The sequence below is a fragment of the Silurus aristotelis genome, assembly GCF_946808225.1.
Source record: "Silurus aristotelis genome assembly, chromosome: 11".
In the NCBI taxonomy this organism is placed as follows: Eukaryota; Metazoa; Chordata; class Actinopteri; order Siluriformes; family Siluridae; genus Silurus; species Silurus aristotelis.
Genome location: NC_139584.1, coordinates 10,025,415 through 10,049,145, shown reverse-complemented (window position 1 = coordinate 10,049,145; position 23,731 = coordinate 10,025,415). Strand labels below are relative to the sequence as shown.

The 23,731-nt window shown below is 36.6% G+C and overlaps 1 protein-coding gene across 3 annotated transcripts in view; it reads left to right on the top strand.

The window, feature by feature from the left end:
* Window positions 1-18,458: 18,458 nt before the first annotated feature.
* The window catches only part of kcnd3 (potassium voltage-gated channel, Shal-related subfamily, member 3), a 148,981-nt gene continuing 143,708 nt past the window's right edge, over window positions 18,459-23,731 (top strand). Inside the window, exons 1-3 of one of the 3 annotated variants that reach the window (XM_083555369.1) lie at window positions 18,459-18,810; window positions 18,995-19,055; window positions 20,197-21,373. In XM_083555369.1, the coding sequence (XP_083411495.1) occupies window positions 20,271-21,373 (1,103 nt within the window). In that variant the 5' untranslated portion in view covers window positions 18,459-18,810; window positions 18,995-19,055; window positions 20,197-20,270. Of the gene's footprint in view, window positions 19,056-20,196; window positions 21,374-23,731 lie in introns of all 3 variants that reach the window. The other 2 variants (XM_083555368.1, XM_083555367.1) reach the window with 2 other exon arrangements.

Sequence of the window (23,731 nt, the reverse complement as noted above, 5' to 3'; positions counted from 1 at the left end):
ATAATCTGGGATTCTTAAACAGAATGGTATGAAAAACTAAAAACATTGAATGAGTGACAGTTGTGTGGTTGGAAATGCATTGTTGATAAGAAAGTTTAGAGACGAATAGACAGTCAAATAATCACTCTTCAAGCATGTTGAACGAAAAAAAGGAAAAAGTATCATGACACCAAAACAGGGCATCTTAACACTGGATTACTGTCCAGTTCAAGCATAAAATGCATGAGCAGGTGTATTAATAACAGAGATGGAAAGTAATGAAGTGCAAATACTTCATTATTGTACTTAAGTAGATTTTTCTGGTATCAGTACTTTACTTCACACTTTATTTTCTTAGACACCTTTTCACTCATAAATGTTTTTTATACAAACCAGGCTCGTTACTTTAGTTTGAACCTATTTGGTGACATTAACCTATTTCTTGTAATTTTCTTGCAATCGTTTCCTGGCTATCACACACCACAGAGGTAGGCTAGCCTACAAAGTTAACAACAAGCAAGGCAGAAGGCAACAAGAAGCATGACTGAGAACAGAGACATTCCTGATCACCTGATCATCATCATCTTTGCGCTGCTTGTGTTCTATATGGTGGATGTTTAGCCTTGTATACATTCATTAGATCAAAAAAATTATTCTTTTGTATTAATATATTAATATAATGTGAGGTCCAGTTACCAGTGTGACACTAAAACATGCAGTAGAAATGTCTTTTTTACTTTAGTGCATATCAGAGCCCAAACGTATTTACTGTAGTCAGTATTTCAACTTTACCAGAGTTTAAAAAAACATAAGTATCTGTACATCAACTTAAGTGAAGGATGTGTGTACTTTTGCCATCTCTGATTAATAATCTGTTGATAATTAAGTGAACTGTAAGCATATATGTGGTGAAATATTAGTAATGTGATACTTACCATTGATACTGGTACTGTCAAATATAAAGAGTGTATTGTTTCCTAGGTGCTTACATTTCTTCACCATGCTCCCATTTTGACAAGACCACTGCTGCACTCACATTGAGTTTTTTCTGCTCTGATACACACCTCATTCCCATTTGTTCCACCCTTGCATGCTCAATTTGCCTCCATGATTAAGTTTTTTTTCTTTACTGGCAAGCTTAATCAAGATCTTGACACCTCTTATTGTTGACATGCTTCTAACTGTCAGATTTCAAATTCCACAGAAAAAATTTGCAAATTTATCATTCATATTTTCCCAAACCTATATTAAGGAAATAAATTGCCATACACAAAGCCATAATTGATAGGTATATGAGTCTGGGATGCAAGTAAATGATGTTTAAGACAAACAAAAAATAGTGAACAGGCTTTGAAGACCGAACAATGTGATGTGAATAAGGAATACTAGGAATAAACACAGACAGCTCAGAATTGCTATTGGCACCAAAATTGCTATTACACCGAAACAGAAGGAGTGTTCCGGTTTATTTATAGGCTGCAGTGTTTGGTGTGAAAAGATGATGAACAGGTGATCAGAATTCTGGAGAGACGGAGTGGAACCATGCAGTCGCAAATGCAGCAACAGGGGGTGGAACAAATGTTCATTGCAAAAATAAATGGTTCAAATGGGAAAGGTGCGTCGGAAAAAAAAATCGAGAATAGAATGCTTTTTAACCTGAAAAATACAGACAAAAAAGAACAACAGTTGGTCATTATGATGATATATATATATATATATATATATATATATATATATATATATATATATATATATATATATATATATATATATATATATAATTTTGTTTATTTTTTTTTATTATTTTACTTTTTCTGACACTACCAAGGGACCTTCTGAGAAAATGACAGCATTGTACACAACATCTCATACCTCATATGCAAAGTTTTCAGACTGTCTGTATGTGCTTTTGCGGAGCATATTTACATTTTTATATCTTAATGATAGAATAATAAAGTACTAGAGTGTGTGACTGGCTGTAAAAAAAATAAAGTGTGTGTATGAGTGCCACCATATTGGAGCGTGAGTCAGGCAGTCAGGAGAGTTTCTCGGTATATTCCATTGACTCTAATTAGAATTTCTCTTCATTAGTGTCTGAAATGGAGTTCTAAGTGCATAGTCAACTTCAGCAATCATCCCTGAACAGCCCCCTTTACTGATTAGTAAAAGCAGTTGGAAGAAAGCGACTCATTTTCCAGAAGGTTTTGTTTAATTAGGCAGACGCATAGCCAGGGCACTCTGTCATGCATTTCTATGTGTTTGTCTATAGCCTTGCAGAATGAAGGACAAAAAAATACTGCATTATGACATTGAGAGACTGAACAGCCTTCAGGCCAAGGATAATCTGCTTGCAAGACTATATTATACAGCTCTTCTTTGCATGACAGGAATCTTAAACTAACTCAGGGAAGTGGTTTCGTGGTTTTATTATCGTGTGGCAACTAAAAAACACAACAAGTGGTTTGAATGAGTTCAGTTTGAAAAACAGTGAAAAAGCACCAAACTGAATTGGTTAGATTTATGTAATCTTAAATTAATTATTATACAGATAGTATTATTAGAACTTTTTTTCTGAATATTGTGCCTCCAGGGTGAAAGAATGTTTCTACAGTAATTTTTCTTGTATGAATTTCCATAGCAAAATCTAAACATTGTGAAGCAAACCATTATGACAAAGTTTCAATTGCATTTTGTTTTCGTTTTCATTATTTTTATTCATGAAATTATTTAATTATTTTTATTTTTATTCGTGCTTATTATTTTATTTTTGTTGAGGAAGTAGATTCAATAAGTGTTGGTATCACTGATATTGGTTTAGAGTTCATGGTAATTCTAATACTGAATTTGCATTGCAGAATAAGTCTAGTTATAAAAATTTAAACCATAAGGCACCAATTTTTCAAGACAATAATGCATTTAAAAAAAATAAAGAAGTTGGTAAAGAAAATAAAAATACAAAAAATAGAAAAAAATAAATATAATGACTTTTAAATCAAACTATTGAGATCCGAAAAGGCAACAAAGAGTGTAGCATCATAAAGGTTTATAGTCTGTCTGTGTTCTAAAAAAAACTGATGAGAACAGTTCCCTGTGGATAAAATGGCAAAACATAATACAGTAGTTGTAAAGTCAGGTCATACGTCAAACCTGATGAGACATTCAAAGCATTGGCTTAATCTTTGTCACGAAAACTGCAGTTTTTTTGACTGCATTAAGAACAGCACTGCAGAGATGGGAGAAATTTGTATAAACAGTACACAATTAAACCCAAAAAACATTTGCATATAAATTACAGAAACATTTTAGAAGCATGTGAACGTTTAATACTGATTTAACAATGGTCTAGATTACTTTTTGACAATAACATTCTAGAATCATATTAAAATTTCCATTAATTATTAAACTATGACATGCAGTAGTTTTTTACAATAGCATTCTGGAACCACACTAAAAGTTTGCTTCCAGTGATGAACATTAGGCTGCTGTCAGCCACCATTTAAAATTATATGCACACATACAAACTTAATCTTTACATGTTTCCTAACTAAACATTGTACATGCTTTAGGAAGCAACTTTCTAAATGTTAGTTTAGAAAGTGTTGTCAGAGCAAATGTAGTCCTCTGTTTTTGATTTATAGTACAAAATTCAAATATCAGTTGACAGGAGGCAGGAATTTCAACCAAATTCTGAGTTAGCAACAATTCAGTTACTACAAAATGCTAGTAAACATGATCATTTTTAGCAATTTGTTACAGCTGCAACTCTTTGTTTTTTGTAACTAAGTAGCTGGATGCAAATGTAGGAGTACATTTACATCTGCACTTTCATGCAATTGGCACAAAGTATACAATCATGCAGATACAGGTAAAGAACTTTCTATAATGTTCATAGGAACATCAGAATGCTGAAAAATGTGATCTCAATCACTGCGTTGTGGCTGCTCGTGCCAGACATGCTGGATAGAGCATCTAAAAAATATATTTTTTGCTGAAACTGCTGATCTCTTTTGATATTCATACACAACACAAATCTCTAGAGATTCCACAGAATATTGTACAAAAAACATAGAGTGAGAGGCAAGAACTATCTTGATGATGGAAAAGGATAGGCCAAGCTGACAGAAGAGCTACGGTAAGGCAAATAGTTACTCTTTGCAATTGTGGAGATAAGAAAAGTATCTCAAAGACTGTATAGGGTTTGACTCCTGTCTGCTATGAATAGGAATCTGAGTTAAAAAAATGACAGACAGAAAAAGATGACAGAAGTATTAAATCCCTGACCCATTCCAGGGATATGCTATCAAATGCTTTGATATCTAGTATGATAGCTATCTAGTATGCAGAAACAAGTGTACTTAAAAGAAGGTGAGATGTAACACGACTTTAATGGGTGCACAAGTCCACTCTGCCACTGTCACTTTGATTGGTTGCTCAAGACCACTATCTGTCAGTGACAGTATACTATATAAAAAAAGATATGATGAAGGACAACTTCTACATACCAAAAAAGTGTGCCATATACTGTATGCAATGTACTTTGCTATTAAAGGGAATATAATGGAATAATATATTATACTATACTGTTTACATGCTGTCTTTTGCACCTCTTGACTGCTGCTGTTTTTTGCACTACATTGTTCTGGTTATATTCACTCCCGGGTATAGTTTTTAGGTTTACTGGTCGGCGCTATATTTGGTTTTTTGTCTTGTCTTGTGTTGTCTGTCTGCACTGTCTGTCTGTACTGTTTTTTGTCATCGGTTGTCATCGGTTGCACTCGATGCATTTTATGTAGCTTTGTGTTGTGTCGTTTTCACTGTGTACCGTGTACAACTCTGTATAGTAGAAATGACAATAAAAGCCTCTTGACTTGACATGACTTGACTTGAAATACTAGTTAACAATGCAGCAAATATGGATATAGGAAGAAGCAGGAAGAATTTGATTAAGCTGATAAATTCAAGGCTATTGTGATGTGCTTTTTTTAAGCATCTGTAACAGAGGTATCTACCTGACCATGCAAACATTCTTCAGACAGAGTGAACACACTCTACCTTATGACACAGTTGTATCCTGTCATTTAGGCTGCCTCAATAGACAAGAGGTCAAAATACTGGTAGCATCCTGAAAAAATGATTCATGTGAGGGCCAAGAAGCAGAAACAATTTCAAACCAGGGGAATGCTATAATAAAAATATTGCTGCAAATATGCTTCCTTTTTATCATTTGAAATATTTAATCTCAGTCTATCCATATATTGATTTCCTTAAAAAAACAATAATGCTTTTGATATACTTTTTTCAAGTGTTGGCAATCCAAAAGAGATCTAATCTCTTTGCATTAAATGAGCTGATTAAAGAGAAAAGACAGTGCCCTTGCAAGCTAAATCGATGAAATCCTGTCCCTAAGAGAATGGGTGAAAAAGGAAGTGCAGATCTACAGAGGCAGACCAGTGCTGCTGACTTCAAGACATCCTTTAGATTGGTGTTGGAGAATAAGGAATTGTTGCTAATGATTTTCACAGTAAGTGATAGAATCGGTAGGAGCCAGCATTTTTCCAGAGAAGGTGGATATAATGATATTTCTTTTAAAACTAAACCAAAGAAGGTTACATAATCTTGGTGAAATTGTAGTTTATTAATGATATACAGCATATATACTGTATATATACTGTATATATATATATATATATATATATATATATATATATATATATATATATATATATATATATATATATATATATATATATATATATATTCACACACACCGTAATTTCCGGACTATTAGGCGCACCCATATATAAGTCTACATTGAAACTAATGAACTTTACACAGGCTTTAGTGAAAGACAGTGTGTGTTACATGGTGTAATGGGTGATATATGTTGTGGCTCCTTTAAAAGCAGAGCGGCATTTTATGAATAGCCTGCCGCAGCATTTTCCCGGTATTACTGCATGTGTGCAAGACCAAAGAATATGTCCTTATTATTTTCTGATTCTCATTTCTAAGTTTCTTTGACTAACCCGTAACACTGTTATATGATATGAATATGATTTCTGTTGCAACTGGAGTTAGCAAACTCTCCCTTAACCCTGACTCAACGCGTTACAACGGCTTGTATCTAAACAGTAGCCAACCAAGAAATTCATTGTTCACTGTCTTCCTCCTTTCTTTCACAACTATTTCTCTCGAGAGTTTATCTTTTGGCATCGGCGTGCGTTTAAAAATCACCACCGGTGGAAGTTTTTTCTCCCGATGCCGTGCAGCTCAGAACACAGGTGAAGTGCGTTTTTCCGTTTCCGTTCGAAAATTTCATAGGTCTAATGTTATGTCGCCAGTTTTTTGGCTTGAAGTTTGTGAAACCGGGAAAACCCCAGAAAACATCCATAAATTAGCCGCTTTGTTGTTTAAGCCGCGGGGTTCAAAACGTGGGAAAAAAGTAGCGGCTTATAGTCCGAAAAATACGTCTATATATATATATATATATATATATATATATATATATATATATATATATATATATATATATATATATATATATATATATAAATGTAAAAACAAATATTTTGTATTGAATACACATATTGAAATAACGAAAGAAATTATAACACACCTCCTACTGTAATAATGACAGGATCACTGAGCTCTGTGTTGTAGTAGCTGTAGGTGTTGCCCTTTGAGATGTAGTGGTGATTTGTCCTGTTTGCATTGCACCAGTACAATGTTTCTCCTGCAGTATCAACTGTTACATTAAGTGTGTTTGTTGGTTCACTGTTCTGAATCGGTAACTGCAGATTTTTTTTGTACCATTTAAATACCCATCCAGTCGTCTCCTGCAGCTCACAGCTCAGAGTGATGGTGTCTCCAGTGAATATTGAGGTCTGAGGATTCACCCTTATAGTCGGTTTGGTTTTTGCTGTTGGAATGAAATTAAAACATCCTATGACTTTTTAATAAAACTCTAAGCATTATGTAGCTAAATGTTAGTCCAACAATAAAAATAGGATCTTCCTGGTAATTTAGTTATTGAGAAATGCCAATTCAAGTATTGAAACTAGTGAACATATATGTGGCAGTCCATATTCATTCGATGTTTCTACATCTTGATTCTGAAAAATAGCCAAATGGAAACATCTGGTGTTGACAAAAGAAGAGCATTTTTTGTATAAATGTATTATAATTTGACATTTCTAATTTAAAGAAAGGAAAGTAATTATGTCCCATTTTTTAATAGTAGCAATCATTTTAAGTGTATGTATATATATATACATATATATATATATATATATATATATATATATATATATATATATATATATATATATATATATATATATGTTACTAGAAGTTACTAGAAACTTTTTCAGCTTTCTTGTCGGTTTCAGTGCTGGTTTGTGAGCACTTTTGCTGCAGGAACAGAAATCAGCAGAATACTAATAGAAAAGGGAGAGTACACTAGGTGCTTTTACCACAGTGTAACAAAAATTAAAGGAGTAGGCTCTCAATCACAAGAGCTGCTAACAAAAATGCATTGTCACAATGAATTACACTGTTTAAACAAGGCAAGTACATTTCACTCAGGAGTCCTGCATAACAACAACACTAAATATGTTGCAAAGTGGTGTTATATATAACACCACTTTCGCTATAAAATGCTCTATAAAAACTGGTTAGCCAGCTGGATAAATTAAATCAAGTGCCAACATACTGCGGTTAAATGTAGATCAAAAAGCCACACTCCAAAATCTAGTGGAAAACCTTCCCAGAAAAATGGAGGCTATTACAAAGTGGGGACCAGCTACATTTTAATGTTCATGTATGTCTTTTAGGTACATATAAACATAATGACTAAGTGTCCACATAAATTTGTCATTTTGACTCTCATTAGACGAGTAGCAATTTGTTCTCAATTGTCAACATGCACCAGACCTTCCTATACAGAAGAACTACCTTTGCAACTCTGAAAAAGGACAATCAAATTAAAAGGTTGGTTGTGTAACCAAGTTGTGTATGGCCAGTGACCCCAGCCCACCTAAATCACTTTATTAAACAAAAATGTATAGAGCATGATGTTGCAAGGACATTTGATAAAATTCCAACCTGGGGTCATGGACTTTAAGGAACAACTTTTCTCTGACTACTAGGCAAGTATAAACCCAAAAATTCATCTAATTCATAAAACTATTGACCACTTTTTGTCATTGCAAAACATTTGTGTAATGTTGCATTGTAGTCGTCTTTAAAAAAAAAAATATCCATACTGACTAACAATATTATCTCATCTATAAGAAGTTTTTTTTTTATAAATAATGGTGCTTGTATCTCTGATACAAAACTATTTGCATTTGCACACTGGATATGTTTTGACAGATTTTTCAAAGCGCTTATTCCTAAATGTACATGCAAATGTCTTAAAACCTGCTGAATGTTCGGTTCACTTAACCATTTCAAAAAAGCATATGCATGATCTTGCAATACAAGTAAACAGCATAATCGAACAAAGCAAGGCTGTTAATTCTACTTTCTTTCATTTTAATGCAGAAGATAGATTTAACATACATCCCTGCATTGGTGAGTGATGTTGCCTCCAATAGAGCCCTTGTTTGAAGAAACCTTTGCTAAACAGCTATTGTCCAGACATTTCTAATTTAATACAAACATTCATTAATATTGAAGCAGCAATTCAATAATCTTAAATACAATTATTACCTGAAATTGGTATTAGTGTTTGGACCTGAGGAGCTAGATATATTTACATAGAGCATGCCATTTGAGTCCTTAAAAAATAAATGTTTCCAACCCCATGGAAAACCATTATCTGTGTATGTGCATAAGCCATTAAGGACTGCTCTTTTTGTACTGCGTTTGTAAAATACTAGGAGGTTGATATATTGTGTAAACTGGAGATATGTATTAAGCTTATTTTAGTTCGTCTAATAAAAAAAAAAAAAAAAAAAAAGTCCTGTTCAAAGTGCTCACGGTTTCATTGAACTCTATGAGTTGGTGTAATTGCAGTCTGGCTAGACTGTGTATTTATTTTAGGCATCATGCTCTGATGTTACTAACCTAGTCTTTTTTACAAAACAGCTTGTCTGCATACAACAAAGAATAATAAAATTTTAATGACCATACAACTTACATAATTTATGGTTCTTAATTCAGGCGTCTTTAATTAATATAACATTTGTGCTTGGTTTTTTTTTTCTTTTTTTTAGAAAGCCTGTAAGTGATCCAAAGTAGTATCTGCTGAAAGTTTTGCCAGACAGCATCTAAACTACATAGCTGGTAGTTTGTGATGTTGCTAGCCTCATATGGCAGTGGCAGTTCAGATCAGGTGCTAACTGCTCTGCTGGGGCAGAATTTTCCATTCCTAAGCACCGGGAGTGCAGATCTGGAGAGAGCTACGCTACTGTTTACAGACAACTCATATGGCAGCAGCACTGGTGGCTGTGTTGCCTTATAGAGTAAGATATGCACCTGTGTGTCCTAAGTGCAGTATTACTGTAGAGCTTTACTCTGTGTGACTGTGTTTAAGATTGTGTGTGGTTTTGCACCGGGTGTACTAAGTGTCTAACCAAAGGTTTTGAATTTAGGTAAGCACATTATCTGGCTGAGAAAAGTCTTATGGCATAAACTTGTTTTCAACAGCCTTAATGCTAATTACCTGCTTATTGGGTGCATCACTGTTTTATAGGGCAACACATCACCACATGCTGTGCTGACAAGGCCATTTGGGCCATCCTTTTAGCGGGCCTATAAAAAAGTGAAATACACAAGACTCAGTGCATTTCCAAATTGTGATATCATTGTAAAAAACACAATCCATTCTTCATTAACAAGCCTTTATTATGATTGAATCATAACAGTATACAAGCCACCTGTTTCAGACAGCTGGTTTCTATCCCTCCCAATAAATGAGTGCTAGCCTCTATGTAAGCGAACAATCGTGCATAATTGCCTGCACATTGCAATTATGAAATATTATTGAATCATATCCCATGAGTTTATTGCATAGGTTACACTGATTCTATTGGATTTGAGACATTTGACACTGGCATAAATAGAAGCACCTGTGGACACCAGACCATCACATTCTCAAACTTTTGCTACAAAGTTGGAAACTGACATTTGTATAGGATGCCATTGTGTGCTGTAGCATAAAGAGTTGCCTTAACTGGAACTAAGGGGTACAAACAGACTCCAGCATGGTGATAGCCATGTGCAAGGAGCAAGTTCCATGAAGACAGGGTTTGCCAAGGTTGGAGAGGGAAGAACTCGAGTGGAAGAATTCAATCCCATTGAACACCCCAAGGGATAAACTGGAACACTGACTGCACTCCAGGCCTTTTTGCCCGACATCGGTGCCTGACTTCACTAATGCTTTTGTGGCTGAATAAGCAAATACCCACAGACATGCTCCAAAAGCTGGTAAAAAGCCTTTTCAGAGGAGTGGAGGTGATTATAGCAGTAAAGAGACAAATACATCTGGAATAGGATATTCAGTAAGCAAATATGGGTTTGATGATCAGGTGTCAACATAATATTGCCTATATAGTGTTATTTAAATCTGTCATTTTTGATCACCAACAAAATTCCCCTTACTGAGTAAAAAAAAAAAAAACACTGAAGCATTTTATTTGCATGATACCACATTACATTATCTTTTCATAACACATTAGTAAGTGCTATCTGAATCTTTTGTTTAAGCAATACTGGATGGCATAAGGGTAATTATGCCATTATCAGATATTATCAGATCTTTATATGTTCTCTAAATGAGTTCTTTATTAAAGGCAGACACATGTGGCAACAACACAGTGCAACCTGTTAAGCTTGCAGTTTAAAAAGTCATAAACAGTTTTTGTTAACTGTTAAAACAGAAATGTGTTGTGCCTTAAGTGTAATTAAAGCAAAAATTATTTAAAATAAAGCGTTTATTTCTAAACATGTAATAATAAACAAATTCTCCATGTTAAAATTTGAGTATTTACAAGCAAATGGCTAAAATATATGATGCTCAAAATCTTTACTAGCAATATACTGTATCTTGTACTACAAACACTTCATTCAGCAATTCATGTGAATGACATACATCTTTCATAAAATATCTAAAATGCTGATAAATCTCAATGTAAGTACCACTTTATAAATGGTTTTAGAGCCTTCACCTTAATATAATTTTTTTCCTAATGACCAGTAGTACAATCGCACAAACATTAACATTAACATTACACATTAACACTATGTAAGTGTGTTGTGCTATAGTAATTAGACTTCTTGCTAATGGCAGTAGGAAGATTTTTAATCGAAACAATTAATCAAAATTAAGAATCAAAACTTGACAGGGTTGCAGAAGATATAAATGAACAACATTTCAGTTGACTTTTCTGTTATTTCTGTAGTATATGCATTTTTCTGGTTTTTTTATCCCATTGCATATGTATTTTATGTATTTAATAGGTAAGAATGTGTTTAATAGCTAATGTGTCAAATTATATTAGTTTCTTTTTCCAGTATATTCCAAATAGATATAGAAATTAAATATTAGATAAGTAGTCATATTAATAATAGTACTTGGTACCATAGGCAACACTTGCCCAGAATAACTAGTACATCTATTGTAATAATGTGGTAATGGGATTGCAGACTAAATTGCCTCATGCGCAGGGCACTTAATTATTAACTCTTCTCACTTTTTTGTGTTATTCAGTCCAAGCCAGATATAAAACTATTTTACCTTTAAACTTATTCAAGTAACTCCTTTGTAATAAATGGACAGAAGAATAAAAAAGATTTAAAGAATATCGTGAGACATGGTACATATGCTATGCTAATAGGATTGCAATGGATAAAAAGCTGCACATGGTCATATTTAAGTTTTATAGAAACCTGTTTTTTTTCCCCATTAACGACCATCTGCATGATTATTTATTGGAAATGCTTCACCATAGCAAAAACTATATGGGCACCTGTCCTTTAAACAGTTCTTTCAATTTAGGTCATTGTTATTGAATGACCTATAGATAGAATAGAATAGCCTTTATTTGTCACATATACATTACAGCACAGTGAAATGTTGTTCTTCGCATATCCCAGCTTGCTTGGAAGCTGGGGTCAGAGCGCAGGGTCGGCCATGATACGGCGCCCCTGGAGCACACAGAGGGTTAAGGGTCTTGCTCAAGGGCCCAAGAGTGGCAGCTTGGCAATACCGGGGCTTGAACCCCCGACCTTCCGATCAGTAATCCAGCGCCTTAACCACTGGAGCCACCACTAATATGCAATAGTTGCATATTTAATGCTATAATAGCCTCCACTCTTCTGGGAAGGCTTTCCTTTCCTTTTTTTTAGGCTCGTGTCTCAGCAAAAAATTTTACATTTTGCTACAAGAGCACAAAAGGTTATGTTGTGAGGCTGAGTGAGGAGGACTGATGTAAAAATACTTCCAAAGGTGTTCATTGGGGTTGAGGTCAAGGTGCTGTGAAGGTCGCTTGAGTTCTTCCACTCCAATCTCGACAAACCGTGTGTTAATTACTCTTACTTACTTTACATAATTCATTGCTATGCAGGAGCAGTTTTGGGTCTCTTAATTCAGTTCAAGGAAATCTTAATGCTGCAGCATTGTGTAGTCATATTTTCAGCTGCATGTGTGAGAACACACACACACAAACACACACACATACATACTGAAGGCACTGAATACAGTAACCTTTGATACACACATCACAGCTGTGTCATTCAGCCTCATTTATTCACCCTGACTGGGGAGGGGTGTATTTCACACACATACTTACACACACACTCAGTGACTCCGCGGAGATGCATTACGCACACAGCTCATGCGTCAATCAACCATATGCCATCTCAGAGGATATTGCAATGACCGCAAGTGATCAAAGGTTTTAAACCTTGCATGTAATCATCTGCATGAAGGTTATTTGAAGGACATTGTCCTTGGAACTATCAAGACAAAATTCATTTAGCAGTTTACATTTTGAGGGAAAGATAATGAGCGATTGAAAAAACACACATACACAACTTAAACAAATCAGGCATGCAGTGAGTCATCAACAGAGTTGGACAAATCTGATGCAAAGAAAATGTTTACATTTTATGTGTGAAATACAGAGGATGTCCTAATACAAGTCAACTGTTTCCTCTTATTTCCATTTCTAAACTACTGTAACAAAGACTATTCATTTAAAAGACCCATGTAATTACTATGTGGTAAGCACTTGTAAGTCACACATGCTAAGTCTCTCTCTGGCCCTTGCTTATTACTTGAGAATAGAAAGAAATGTGTTCTGATTAGAATGTAATTTATTTGAAGGTCAATAGGCGACAATGCACACTGGAATATTCTATTCTATTCATGGGGCTTGGATGGCTGAGAAACTTTTTCAGGGTATGCATGCGCACATACAGATGCACAAACACACACACACACACACCTGTGCATAAATCGACTCTCATAGAGAGTACCTATGCACTCTATGACGTTAGCGACTACAAGTAGAACATTTTGAGCTCTTCTAAATGCACAGGACAAATTTTCAATAGTGATGGATATCAGCTGCACTGTCTGACACACACACACACACACGCACGCACAATTTTCAGCCTCTTATTCAGCCTTTGAAGGAAAATGTGTGTTGTTATACTCCTAGATATAATCGCACATCACAGTTTAATTGACATACAATACAACAGCATATTGTAAGCCTATGTAAGAACTTAGAGAATTCAGTGTATGGTATATAGTATACATCTGGAAATATATTGAATTGAATATAATCTTGTGCAACATTTTCTACTGGTTTTAGCCTGCATACTACTCTTTAGCCAAATAGTACTGCAATGTACTGTATTACTTTAGCATTATGAGATTCTATCTAGGTCGAAGGCTGTTTTCAGATTTGGGGCAAAGCTGACAATCCAGCTAACTGAACAAGGTCTGTATTGTCGGATCCCAAATTGAACAATAGGAAAGCTTTTTTCCCTATCAGCTTGAGGTTTTGGTATGGCTTATTCTTTCTCCCTTGTCAATCAAACCGAACTGGCCAATCATGGGCATTTTTGAGCCCTTGTATGAGAAAGAGAGCAGATAGTATTTTTTCCTAGAATGTGTTACACTGCCCTGTGATGCAACATCAGTAGAAAACATAAATAAAAACATGGTTGGCTGGCTTCACATGTCTCGAGGAAGCATATGCAAGCCTTCATTCTTGTTGGCAAGTAGTTATTGTATAATAGGGGAGTTGGCTGGCAGGTGGGAAAATGGCAGGTGACCAAATCAGGGTAGAAAATGAAGAAAGAAACAAAAAGGTCTATGTTCATGTTCACTTCATACATACATCAATGGAGAGAATTATAGAGTGAATTTATGACGAGCAGCCAAACAGAATGGTGTTATTGTGCAAACTCAGTTACCATTTGATTTCATTAAAGTGCAATCTAGTCAAATGAATACATTCCTATAATCTCTGGATATAAACACTATATATTGTTTTACTCAGATAAAAAAAAAAAAACGTTTGAAGCTCATTAAAGCCACACCAGATTTATTTAGTTTTCTTTTTCTGAATGCATTCTCTAAAATTGAGATTTCCCTGATTACACACACGCTGAGAGATTTAGGTTTATTAAAAGAAACTGATACAAACCAGTAATGAAGATAAGGAAAATACTCAGAAAGAAGAAATGAGGAATAAATCAGAAAATGTGTAAATGATTAAAGGATTAAATCAGGCAAAGTAAATTCACAAATACAGCGACTCAGATAGATTACTAGAGTACTGGGTAACTGATGAACAGAGAGTCTGGAAATGCATATTGGAGAGAATTTTGTATAACTAGATGTGAGTAATTAAGAAAATTTGCTGAATCCTTGTGAATCTTGTGTGTGACTATGAACTGACATAGAGGCTGACTGAGAATCATAGGCGAGGTCGTTTGCTTGTCTATGGGTTGCTTGACTTCAAGATTTGGTGTTCTTTCAAAACTTAAAATCATTGAACAATTTAGTCAAAATACATATCACAATACATTGATACATGCACACTGTTACCTGAATTTGGAAGGAGTTTATTAATAAGTGTGGTATTAGTATATTAATTTATTCGTATTAAAAAGTTTACATACGCAGGATTAGATATAGATATAGACTATAATCCCCACTAAAAATTGGACCATGTAATTTTACATGACTTTTGGCACTTGTTGCATATTAATTATAATTATCACTTGTGTATATATGCTCATGATTCACTGCAGTCAGTTTCTTTCGTTTGCCTTTCAAATTGTTTCCACAGCACCCAAGATATGTTTGACTTGTTCTTGTGTTTGTTTGTTTTTTGATTTTGTAGTTCATCAGTTTGCACCTTGTTAAAATATAACTGCACTGGCATCCATTATTGTGAATTACATAAAAGTAATTTTGGATGTAACCAGCCAACATTCATTAATGTTACATGCAGTTATTGGTTGCACTGAAGACTTTTTGATGCCAATTATAAGAGTTTGACCAAACCTAATCCAATATACTTCATCAGTAGGTATACATACACTAAAGGAGTAAGTATACTGTTAAAAAATGCTGAAATAATTTCTCCAAGGCTACTGATGTGCAAACATCCTTATCCTTTTCCAACTACAAAATGAATCTGTAATGATCGCAAGGTTAATCTAATTTTGTTAATCAAGTCTATTGTACATTTCACTGTATTTATATTTCATACTCTACATGAACCTCTACCAACACTTTTACCAATAGCCCACACCTTAATTAAAAAAAATAACATACTGTAGTTTTCTAGGGATATATTTAAAGATCTTGACATTTTTGGGAAATGGATTTGATTCATTACATTTACTTTCACACTGGTTGCAATACACAAATCAAAGAGTAAGTATCGCCTCAATCTCAATGCCACAGTGTCATGTATATTTACCATTTCAACCCGGGTTGGCTTGTCCTTTCTAATCTTTTACAGCCTCGTAATTTTCTTGTGTTTGTGACTGCGTCAAATTGCTGACTTCTGTACTACTCTGGACCACTTTTGAGCACAAATAACTCTCTAGTGTGTTTACGCTGAGAAATAAGAACATGAACCAGCAATAATGGTGGTACAGAGTCCGGCTGTGGTGCTGCTTCTGTCTTTGGCCCGAAGAGCAGTCACTGATCATGAACAATGTTTAATACATACAGAACCATACGTAAGTGAGCTTGCTAACACAGGCAAAAAGTGAAAACAGTGTGTCATAATACATGGAACAAATCATTCATAATAAAATAAACTCGTCCTATTAATACAATGTACTCTTTACTTTTAGGTATTATGTCATACTGCACTATTAGGAACAGTTTTTCAGTTGCTTGTTTTAAATTTTTTTCAATATATATATTTTTTTTTTGCCGTCCCTAGAGTGAGCCTCTTCTAGTCTGCACTTTGATCCTGTTAATGGATCTGCCTGTATTAACACCGTCTGGCTGTATTCTGACCCCTGCAATGCACTATGATCGTGGCACTTGAAATAATAAAAGCACTTACAGCTACTAGCCTCTGGCTTTACTCTGATATGCTTATTAGAAGGTTCTGGTCATTATGTGTTTAACAGAGGAATCCAAAACAGTGATGGATTACAGCAGGAACCATTTCTAAACAGCAAAATATCCAATGCCATATGGTTCAACATTTTAATCTGACATTTGTGGGTATTGGAATCAAATATGACGAGCATATGCCACTTTAGAGTTATATTTCGAGACAGATGTCAGGGCTAGGGGGTGAAAAACATTACAGAAGGTTTAGGATCTTCCATGTGCATGCTGTGACTATTTGCCTGGGGTCATTAGTATTCCTCAGGACCTTCAGCAACAGAATGAGCACTTGCATTCCCCAATGAATTGATTAAAGTTTGCATTGCTTGGTGTAGCAGTGAATATGTCGGCAGTGTTCACAGTAAGAAACAAAAGGCTCCTCATAATGTCTGTATAGTTCCGCGTAGACTCACATGCTTCTGAGATCTATTTGTGCTTATATTTTGCCAGATAATTGACCTCACTCTATGTGCACAGCAAGGATTCTCACTAATGGAATTGCACTTGAACTGGGGAGGGGAAAATATATTGTTTTGTTGGTGGTTTATTTTCCTTATGCACTGTTCAGACTTTGATTCATTTAATGAGCATGATGACACTGATTTATTGTTTTGGAAAGCCTATAGTGAAGTACTTCCTAAAGTGGACTCTAGAAATCCCCAGGGGTCAATGGTGTATATATCACAGAACCTGCGGATTTAAAATGTGTGTGTTTGTTGTGTGTGTTTATTCACTGTAAACTAACTGTTGCATATGTAGTATGTAAATATAATTGTGATGACATTTTTGCCTATTGTGCTAAATATACAGTATAAAAAGTTCATGAGGGTCTATATATGGTACTTTCTACCTCTACAACTTTTAGATTTTTTTTATTATTATTATCAATATTGCAGAAAAATCACATACAATGATTCTCTTAATTATTTAAGATTATTATATATATTTTTTTTAACACTGACAAACCCTGCACTATATATGTTCTGTCATTTTTTTCCCACTATGTAGCAGCACTGGTGTTTCAGCCTGTATGTAAATATCTGATATTGTCGATTATATAATTTTTTTTAGGATTGTTGCTTTGTTTATTCTGCTCGCTGTATTGTCTGTGTTTATTGACAGTGTGTGTCCTTAATAAAATCAATAATTATATATCTTCATTATCACTGCATTTGGCTATCCTAGCCAGGTTCATTGTGGACCCAAAGCTTTTCCTAGAACCCGAAAGGAACACAGGAACACTCCCAGGAAATTACATCAATCCATTAAAGTGCCCATTGGACACACACAGACATTCCCACCTCTAGAAAAAACTACAGTAGAAAATTCACTTACTGGCTTGTTTGAGGCAAATGGGAGGAAACTCTAGAACCCTGAGGAAACCCACGTGGAAAAGGGGAACATGCAAATACTTTACGCAAAAGTCAACATGAACCTAGGAAAAAGTAACAGAGTCCTTGAAATTGTGATGCAGCAACATTAAACACGTTCCAACTTCTCTGCAAACGGCACACGAGAACTCATAAACGTGTGACGTCATACGACGGATGCTTAGACAAAATGTAATTCTGGATGTGATGTAATTAACAGTGAGCGGTTCGGCTTGAAAAACGGACGTGACGATAAACGGATGCCGAGCAGCTAAAAACGCGTGCATGAGATTGGAAAGTTGAATATGGCGTGTCTATTAACCTGTTAACCACATTTATACATTCACGCGTTCAAGAAACCAGAGTTCAAATGTTCAGCCATGTTGAGCCAGGAGCAAGACTGGAAGGTTAAAGCACGGGTTATAATAGCGTAATGTCGCATTATAAACACAATCTCACTCTAATCATGTTTTTTTTTTAGAGCGACTGAAGTGCGCTCTTTTTTTTCGTGCACTGGAGTGTAAGGAAGTGGAGGTGACATTCCGTACACTTTATAAGTAAGCAGATGCTGCCTCGGTGCGTCTCGCGCTTTTCCAGCATCGCGTCAAGAGAGAACGAAAGAGAGAGAGAGAGAGAGAGAGAGAGAGAGAGAGAGAGAGAGAGAGTGTGTGTGTGTGTGTGTGTGTGTGTGTACCACCTCTGCCTCTCCGTGCAATCCTGCAGAAGTCGCGGAAAAGAGCTCGGTGCGCCTCTATCGCGTTGCTTCTCTCCGCCGCCAGCGAATGCACGCACTCGGCTCCTCGGTCCTTCTGTAGTCGCGCGGCATGTCAGCGCGGAGGACGGAGGCTCGGCTGCAGAGCTCAGGTTCCTCGACGCTTTGACGTTTGGTTGGTTTTTTTTGTTTGTTTGGTTTATTTTTTTTCTCCCTTCTCGTTCTCAGCGAAACTCTTGGATACTCCTACAATTAGCTTCTAATATAATTTTTTTTGCAAACAATTTACACTATTTCTTTTGGTCTTTTTGTTCTGAATTACCTACTTTTGTAAAGCGCACTTTAACGGAGTGTACAGGGTGTGGAGATGCATGTGTAGTTCATTTATTTTTTGCGGGTAAGTCATAAATTATATATTATTTTCTTTGAAAAACGCTGTTAGAGACTATTTTTTGTGTAAAAAAAAAAAAAAGAATAAATTCACCATATTGCCAACATTTTTTAAACAATATTTGCAGTTTCTCCTTTCCCCATGACCACCTCGATTCACTTTTCTTATTCATTTGTTTATTTTCAGTCACATGTTTAGCGGATATGTGTGAGTCCGAATGCAACTATTTTCAGCTATTGTATTTTTTTTTAATAATTTTTATTATTGTTGTTATTATTATATAATGCACGTAGGCTACAAGATATGTTCGCTTTCCCCCAGTACTCAACAGAGATCAACAGGTCTGATGGGGCTCATATGTATCCAGTCTGTTTCACACACACACACACACACACACACATACACACACACACACACACACACACACACACACACACACATCTCTAAACCAGGACTTTTAGAGAACAAAACCAAATGTTTTTTTCTAATAATTGATTTTTCAGTATAACTCTTATTACTGAATTATATTGTAAGCCACAGTAAGATGCAAAAACATCTCTGTTTTTTTTTTTTTTTTTTAATGCAGCTTTGTTACTCAATGCACTAGTTTGGTTTGGCTGCTTATTGACATGATCCAGTTCATTTCTGGTCTCGATCCATTTAAAGAAAAGTCTTATGTCATTGCACCTAATGGGTTCGTTAGGAAAGTTTCATCCTGATCCTGTTTTTCACTTACATTTGTTCAAAAAATAGACAATTCTGCTTTAATACTGAGTGTAGATTGTATCCACCAATGTTACAGCTTATTGCTTTTCTTTAAAAAATCTGTTGCCTCTCTGCTTTTCTCTCTCATTAATTTTTTTATTGACATTTTCCTCATCCCTGACTTCCCATGCCTGTTCCTCCTCTCTCGCGTTCACCATCTACTGCGCTGCCTTTCCATTCTGCTCTTTTTTGTCTCATCATGCTCAACTCTTACCATACTCCTTCTCTCCACTCCCTCATCCTGCCTGCTCTCTTCCTACTCCCTCTTTGGAGCATTCTCCCCCTAATTCTGTGCAGTACTTCTTTTCTGCCTGTTCTTTTGCTTATTCTAAATCGGTATAGACTCTGACTGACTCGTTCTGCTTTCACTCTCGTTTTATAGATGGTGTCTGATCTGAAGTCAAGCTGGTTGTGAAGGTGTTTGACCTATTCCCCTCACCCCCAGACGGAGTAACCATGGCTGCGGGCGTAGCGGCCTGGCTCCCTTTTGCCCGGGCAGCAGCCATTGGTTGGATGCCCGTGGCCAACTTGCCCATGCCAGTGGCTCCACCTGACATGAACAAACGCCAAGACGAGCTCATTATCCTGAACGTCAGTGGGAGACGTTATCAAACATGGCGCAACACTTTGGACCGCTATCCTGATACGCTGCTCGGCAGCTCAGAGAAAGAGTTCTTTTTCAATGAAGAGACTCGCGAGTACTTCTTTGACCGCGATCCGGACGTGTTCCGTAGCATCCTGAACTTTTACCGCACAGGCAAGTTGCATTACCCACGCTATGAGTGCATATCAGCTTACGATGAAGAGCTGGCTTTCTTTGGGATCATTCCTGAGATCATCAGCGACTGCTGTTACGAAGAGTACAAGGACCGCAAACGTGAGAACGCCGAGCGCCTGATGGATGACCTTGAGGACAACAAGGACAGCAAATTGCCAAACATGACGTTTCGTGAGACCATGTGGCGGGCCTTTGAGAACCCGCATACCAGTACCATGGCCCTGGTGTTCTACTATGTAACAGGCTTCTTTATCGCTGTGTCTGTCATTACCAACGTGGTGGAGACTGTACCATGCGGTTCCATGCCCAACCAGCGGGACATACCTTGCGGAGAGCGCTACACTGTAGCATTTTTCTGCATGGACACGGCATGCGTCATGATCTTCACCGTGGAATATTTGATGCGGTTGTTCGCGGCACCGAGTCGCTATCGTTTCATGCGCTCGGTGATGAGCATCATTGATGTTGTGGCTATCCTGCCGTACTACATTGGCCTGGTCATGACCAACAACGAGGATGTGAGCGGCGCCTTCGTCACACTGCGAGTCTTCCGCGTTTTCCGCATCTTCAAGTTCTCTCGCCACTCCCAGGGCCTGCGTATCCTTGGCTACACGCTAAAGAGTTGCGCCTCCGAGCTTGGCTTCCTTCTCTTCTCCCTCACCATGGCCATCATCATCTTCGCCACTGTCATGTTCTATGCTGAAAAGGGCTCCGCCTCTAGCAAGTTCACCAGCATCCCGGCCTCCTTCTGGTACACCATTGTCACCATGACCACGCTGGGGTAAGTTGATATACCACTTGTACAAGTTCTGTTTAAAGGAGACGTGTTTCCCCAGACCACAGGAACCAAAAACTGAACATGTAACATTAGGTCTGGGAAAACTGGTCCTGGATTTCAGGTCTGTGAATGGTTGATCAATGAAGAGCCAATCTATAAAGACTGTTGAGGGCATGGATCTCTATTGTGGATGGGTCTTTCAGTCTTTTTTATTTTTTCTAATCCACCAATTTAATGGATGACTTTCATATTCGTCTTTTTCAGGGTGTTGATGTCACTGGTCCTTTTGCATAAATGCAAGCTAAGTCCTCCTAAGATAAACATCAAATTCAGCCTTCGCTGTCTAGCACCTGTATTGAACCACAGCGTTCTTACAAAACTCTGAAATGCAGCAGTTGTGCAGCAGATGTGAGTTTGCAGATCACTTGTTGCCTTGGGGCTGGCTTTATTTATTGCCCGTCGTCTTCCAATTAATATTATTAGTCAAGGGAAACAAATCGGAGGCCATGTTTATGTTTATCTCTTACATTAAAACAAGCAGTAGGCCCAACTCAATAATTCTTTACAGCACAATATGTTCAGCTTTATAGTCAGTGCCTCTTACGTGTCCCAGCAAAACAAAGAAAGAAGGAGAGAGTGTGAAAGTGTGTCTGCATGAGAGAGAGAGAGACTCCTAGATCCACTCAGTAGGATGATAGGTTTTATGAGAGAGTGCTGGATTAATTAAGATTATTGGTTTATGAGTGAATAATTGAGGTGTTAGGTTTTATGAGTGAGGATATGAGTCATGACAGATTATTGCCGAGGCTAAAACGTTGAAGCTGTAAAACACGTAACTGGGTCATCAGCTGTGTGTGTGTGTGTGTGTGTGTGTGTGTGTGTGTGTGTGTGGGTGTGTGGGTGTGTTCGTGGGTGTTACATATGCAAAGGTGCAGTTTGCCAGGTCACAGTCAATAGATGAAAAGCGTTTAAAGGAAAAGTCCACCCTTAAACACCATCAATGTTTATCTAGGAGTTTTTGTGACGTGCGTAAAAAAATCCGTTTGCTAATTTATTGCTTTGTGCTGTCATTTTTTTGTGCTCTGTGCAAATTAGCATTTGCGTATCACGCCGATGTACAATTACGATGGTGCTTACTAAAACAACAATAATGTAAATGATCTCAAACATAAAGAATAACACTGATTTAGCTGTCTCCTTAAAGCAAAAGGCCAAGCACAAAAGCTCCTCATTTACCATTTTTACCAATTCTCAGTGTCTTATTAATGAGCAATCCAAAGTCGAGGCTCCCAATTCCAAAATGCGCTGCATATATACAGCAGTATGATCCAGTACTCAGTACTCAGTCACTATGACATATTTCCAGGTTTTTGCATCTTTGGGAGAATTCAGGCAGTACAGCGAGACAGCAGCAGTCATGTTCTTGGGCAAACGTTTAAGCATTCAATCTGAACCACTTCTCTGGCATACAAAAAGGACCTTTGTGAGTAATTGTACATATGCAATAGGCATTATTTTTTTATCATAGATGATGACCTGGAAGTACATGAGCCGTTGTGGTTATAATGCATATGTGCTTGCAGCCTAATTGAAATTTGAAGAACTGGAGAAGAGAGAGGGAAGAGATGAGAAGAAGTAAGAGAGCTGGACTGACTGAAGGAATAAAGCGCAGCGGCACTGGTTTTGTCAATAAATATGACATAAGGGCTAAATCTCACCAACACCGCTATTAGCAGGAAGTGTAATTAAAGGAATTCGATAGAAATTAATTGCAAGGTAAATTATATTGCATGGGACTAAAGATCGCATCATAATTTTAATATGAACGATATGTAAGGTGGGTTTTTTGCTTTAATAGTGTTATTGTCAAATTTTTTGCTGACTCGTATTCTGGAAAATTACTGCATGTTTCTGTGTGTGTGTGTGTGTGTGTGTGTGTGTGTGTGTGTGTGTGTGTGTGTGTGTGTGTTTTGGAAGACGGCATTCTTTTCATCAATAAGGCATACTTTAATGTTGTTGTGAATAACAACGTGCTTCGCAGCATCTCCTGACAATGTTGAACCATTAAGACATTTCCAAGCTGTTTGAAAAACTACAATAGAAGTGGGAAAAAGAGCTAAAAATGTCTGTTTGGACATAAACAGATTGTGTGTATTTAGAAGGTCAAAAATTTGCCAACTGGTGAAAGACAAGTGGGCAAGTGTGCACAGGAATTCCTGGATTCCTGCAGGTCATAAAGTCAGCCATTAAGACTTTACATAAATCCTGCATCAACTTATCTGTGTATCTGCAGTCCTTGTTCACGATCAGTGTCCTCTCTCAGAACGACAGACCTGAACAACAGAAATCATGGTCAAGTAA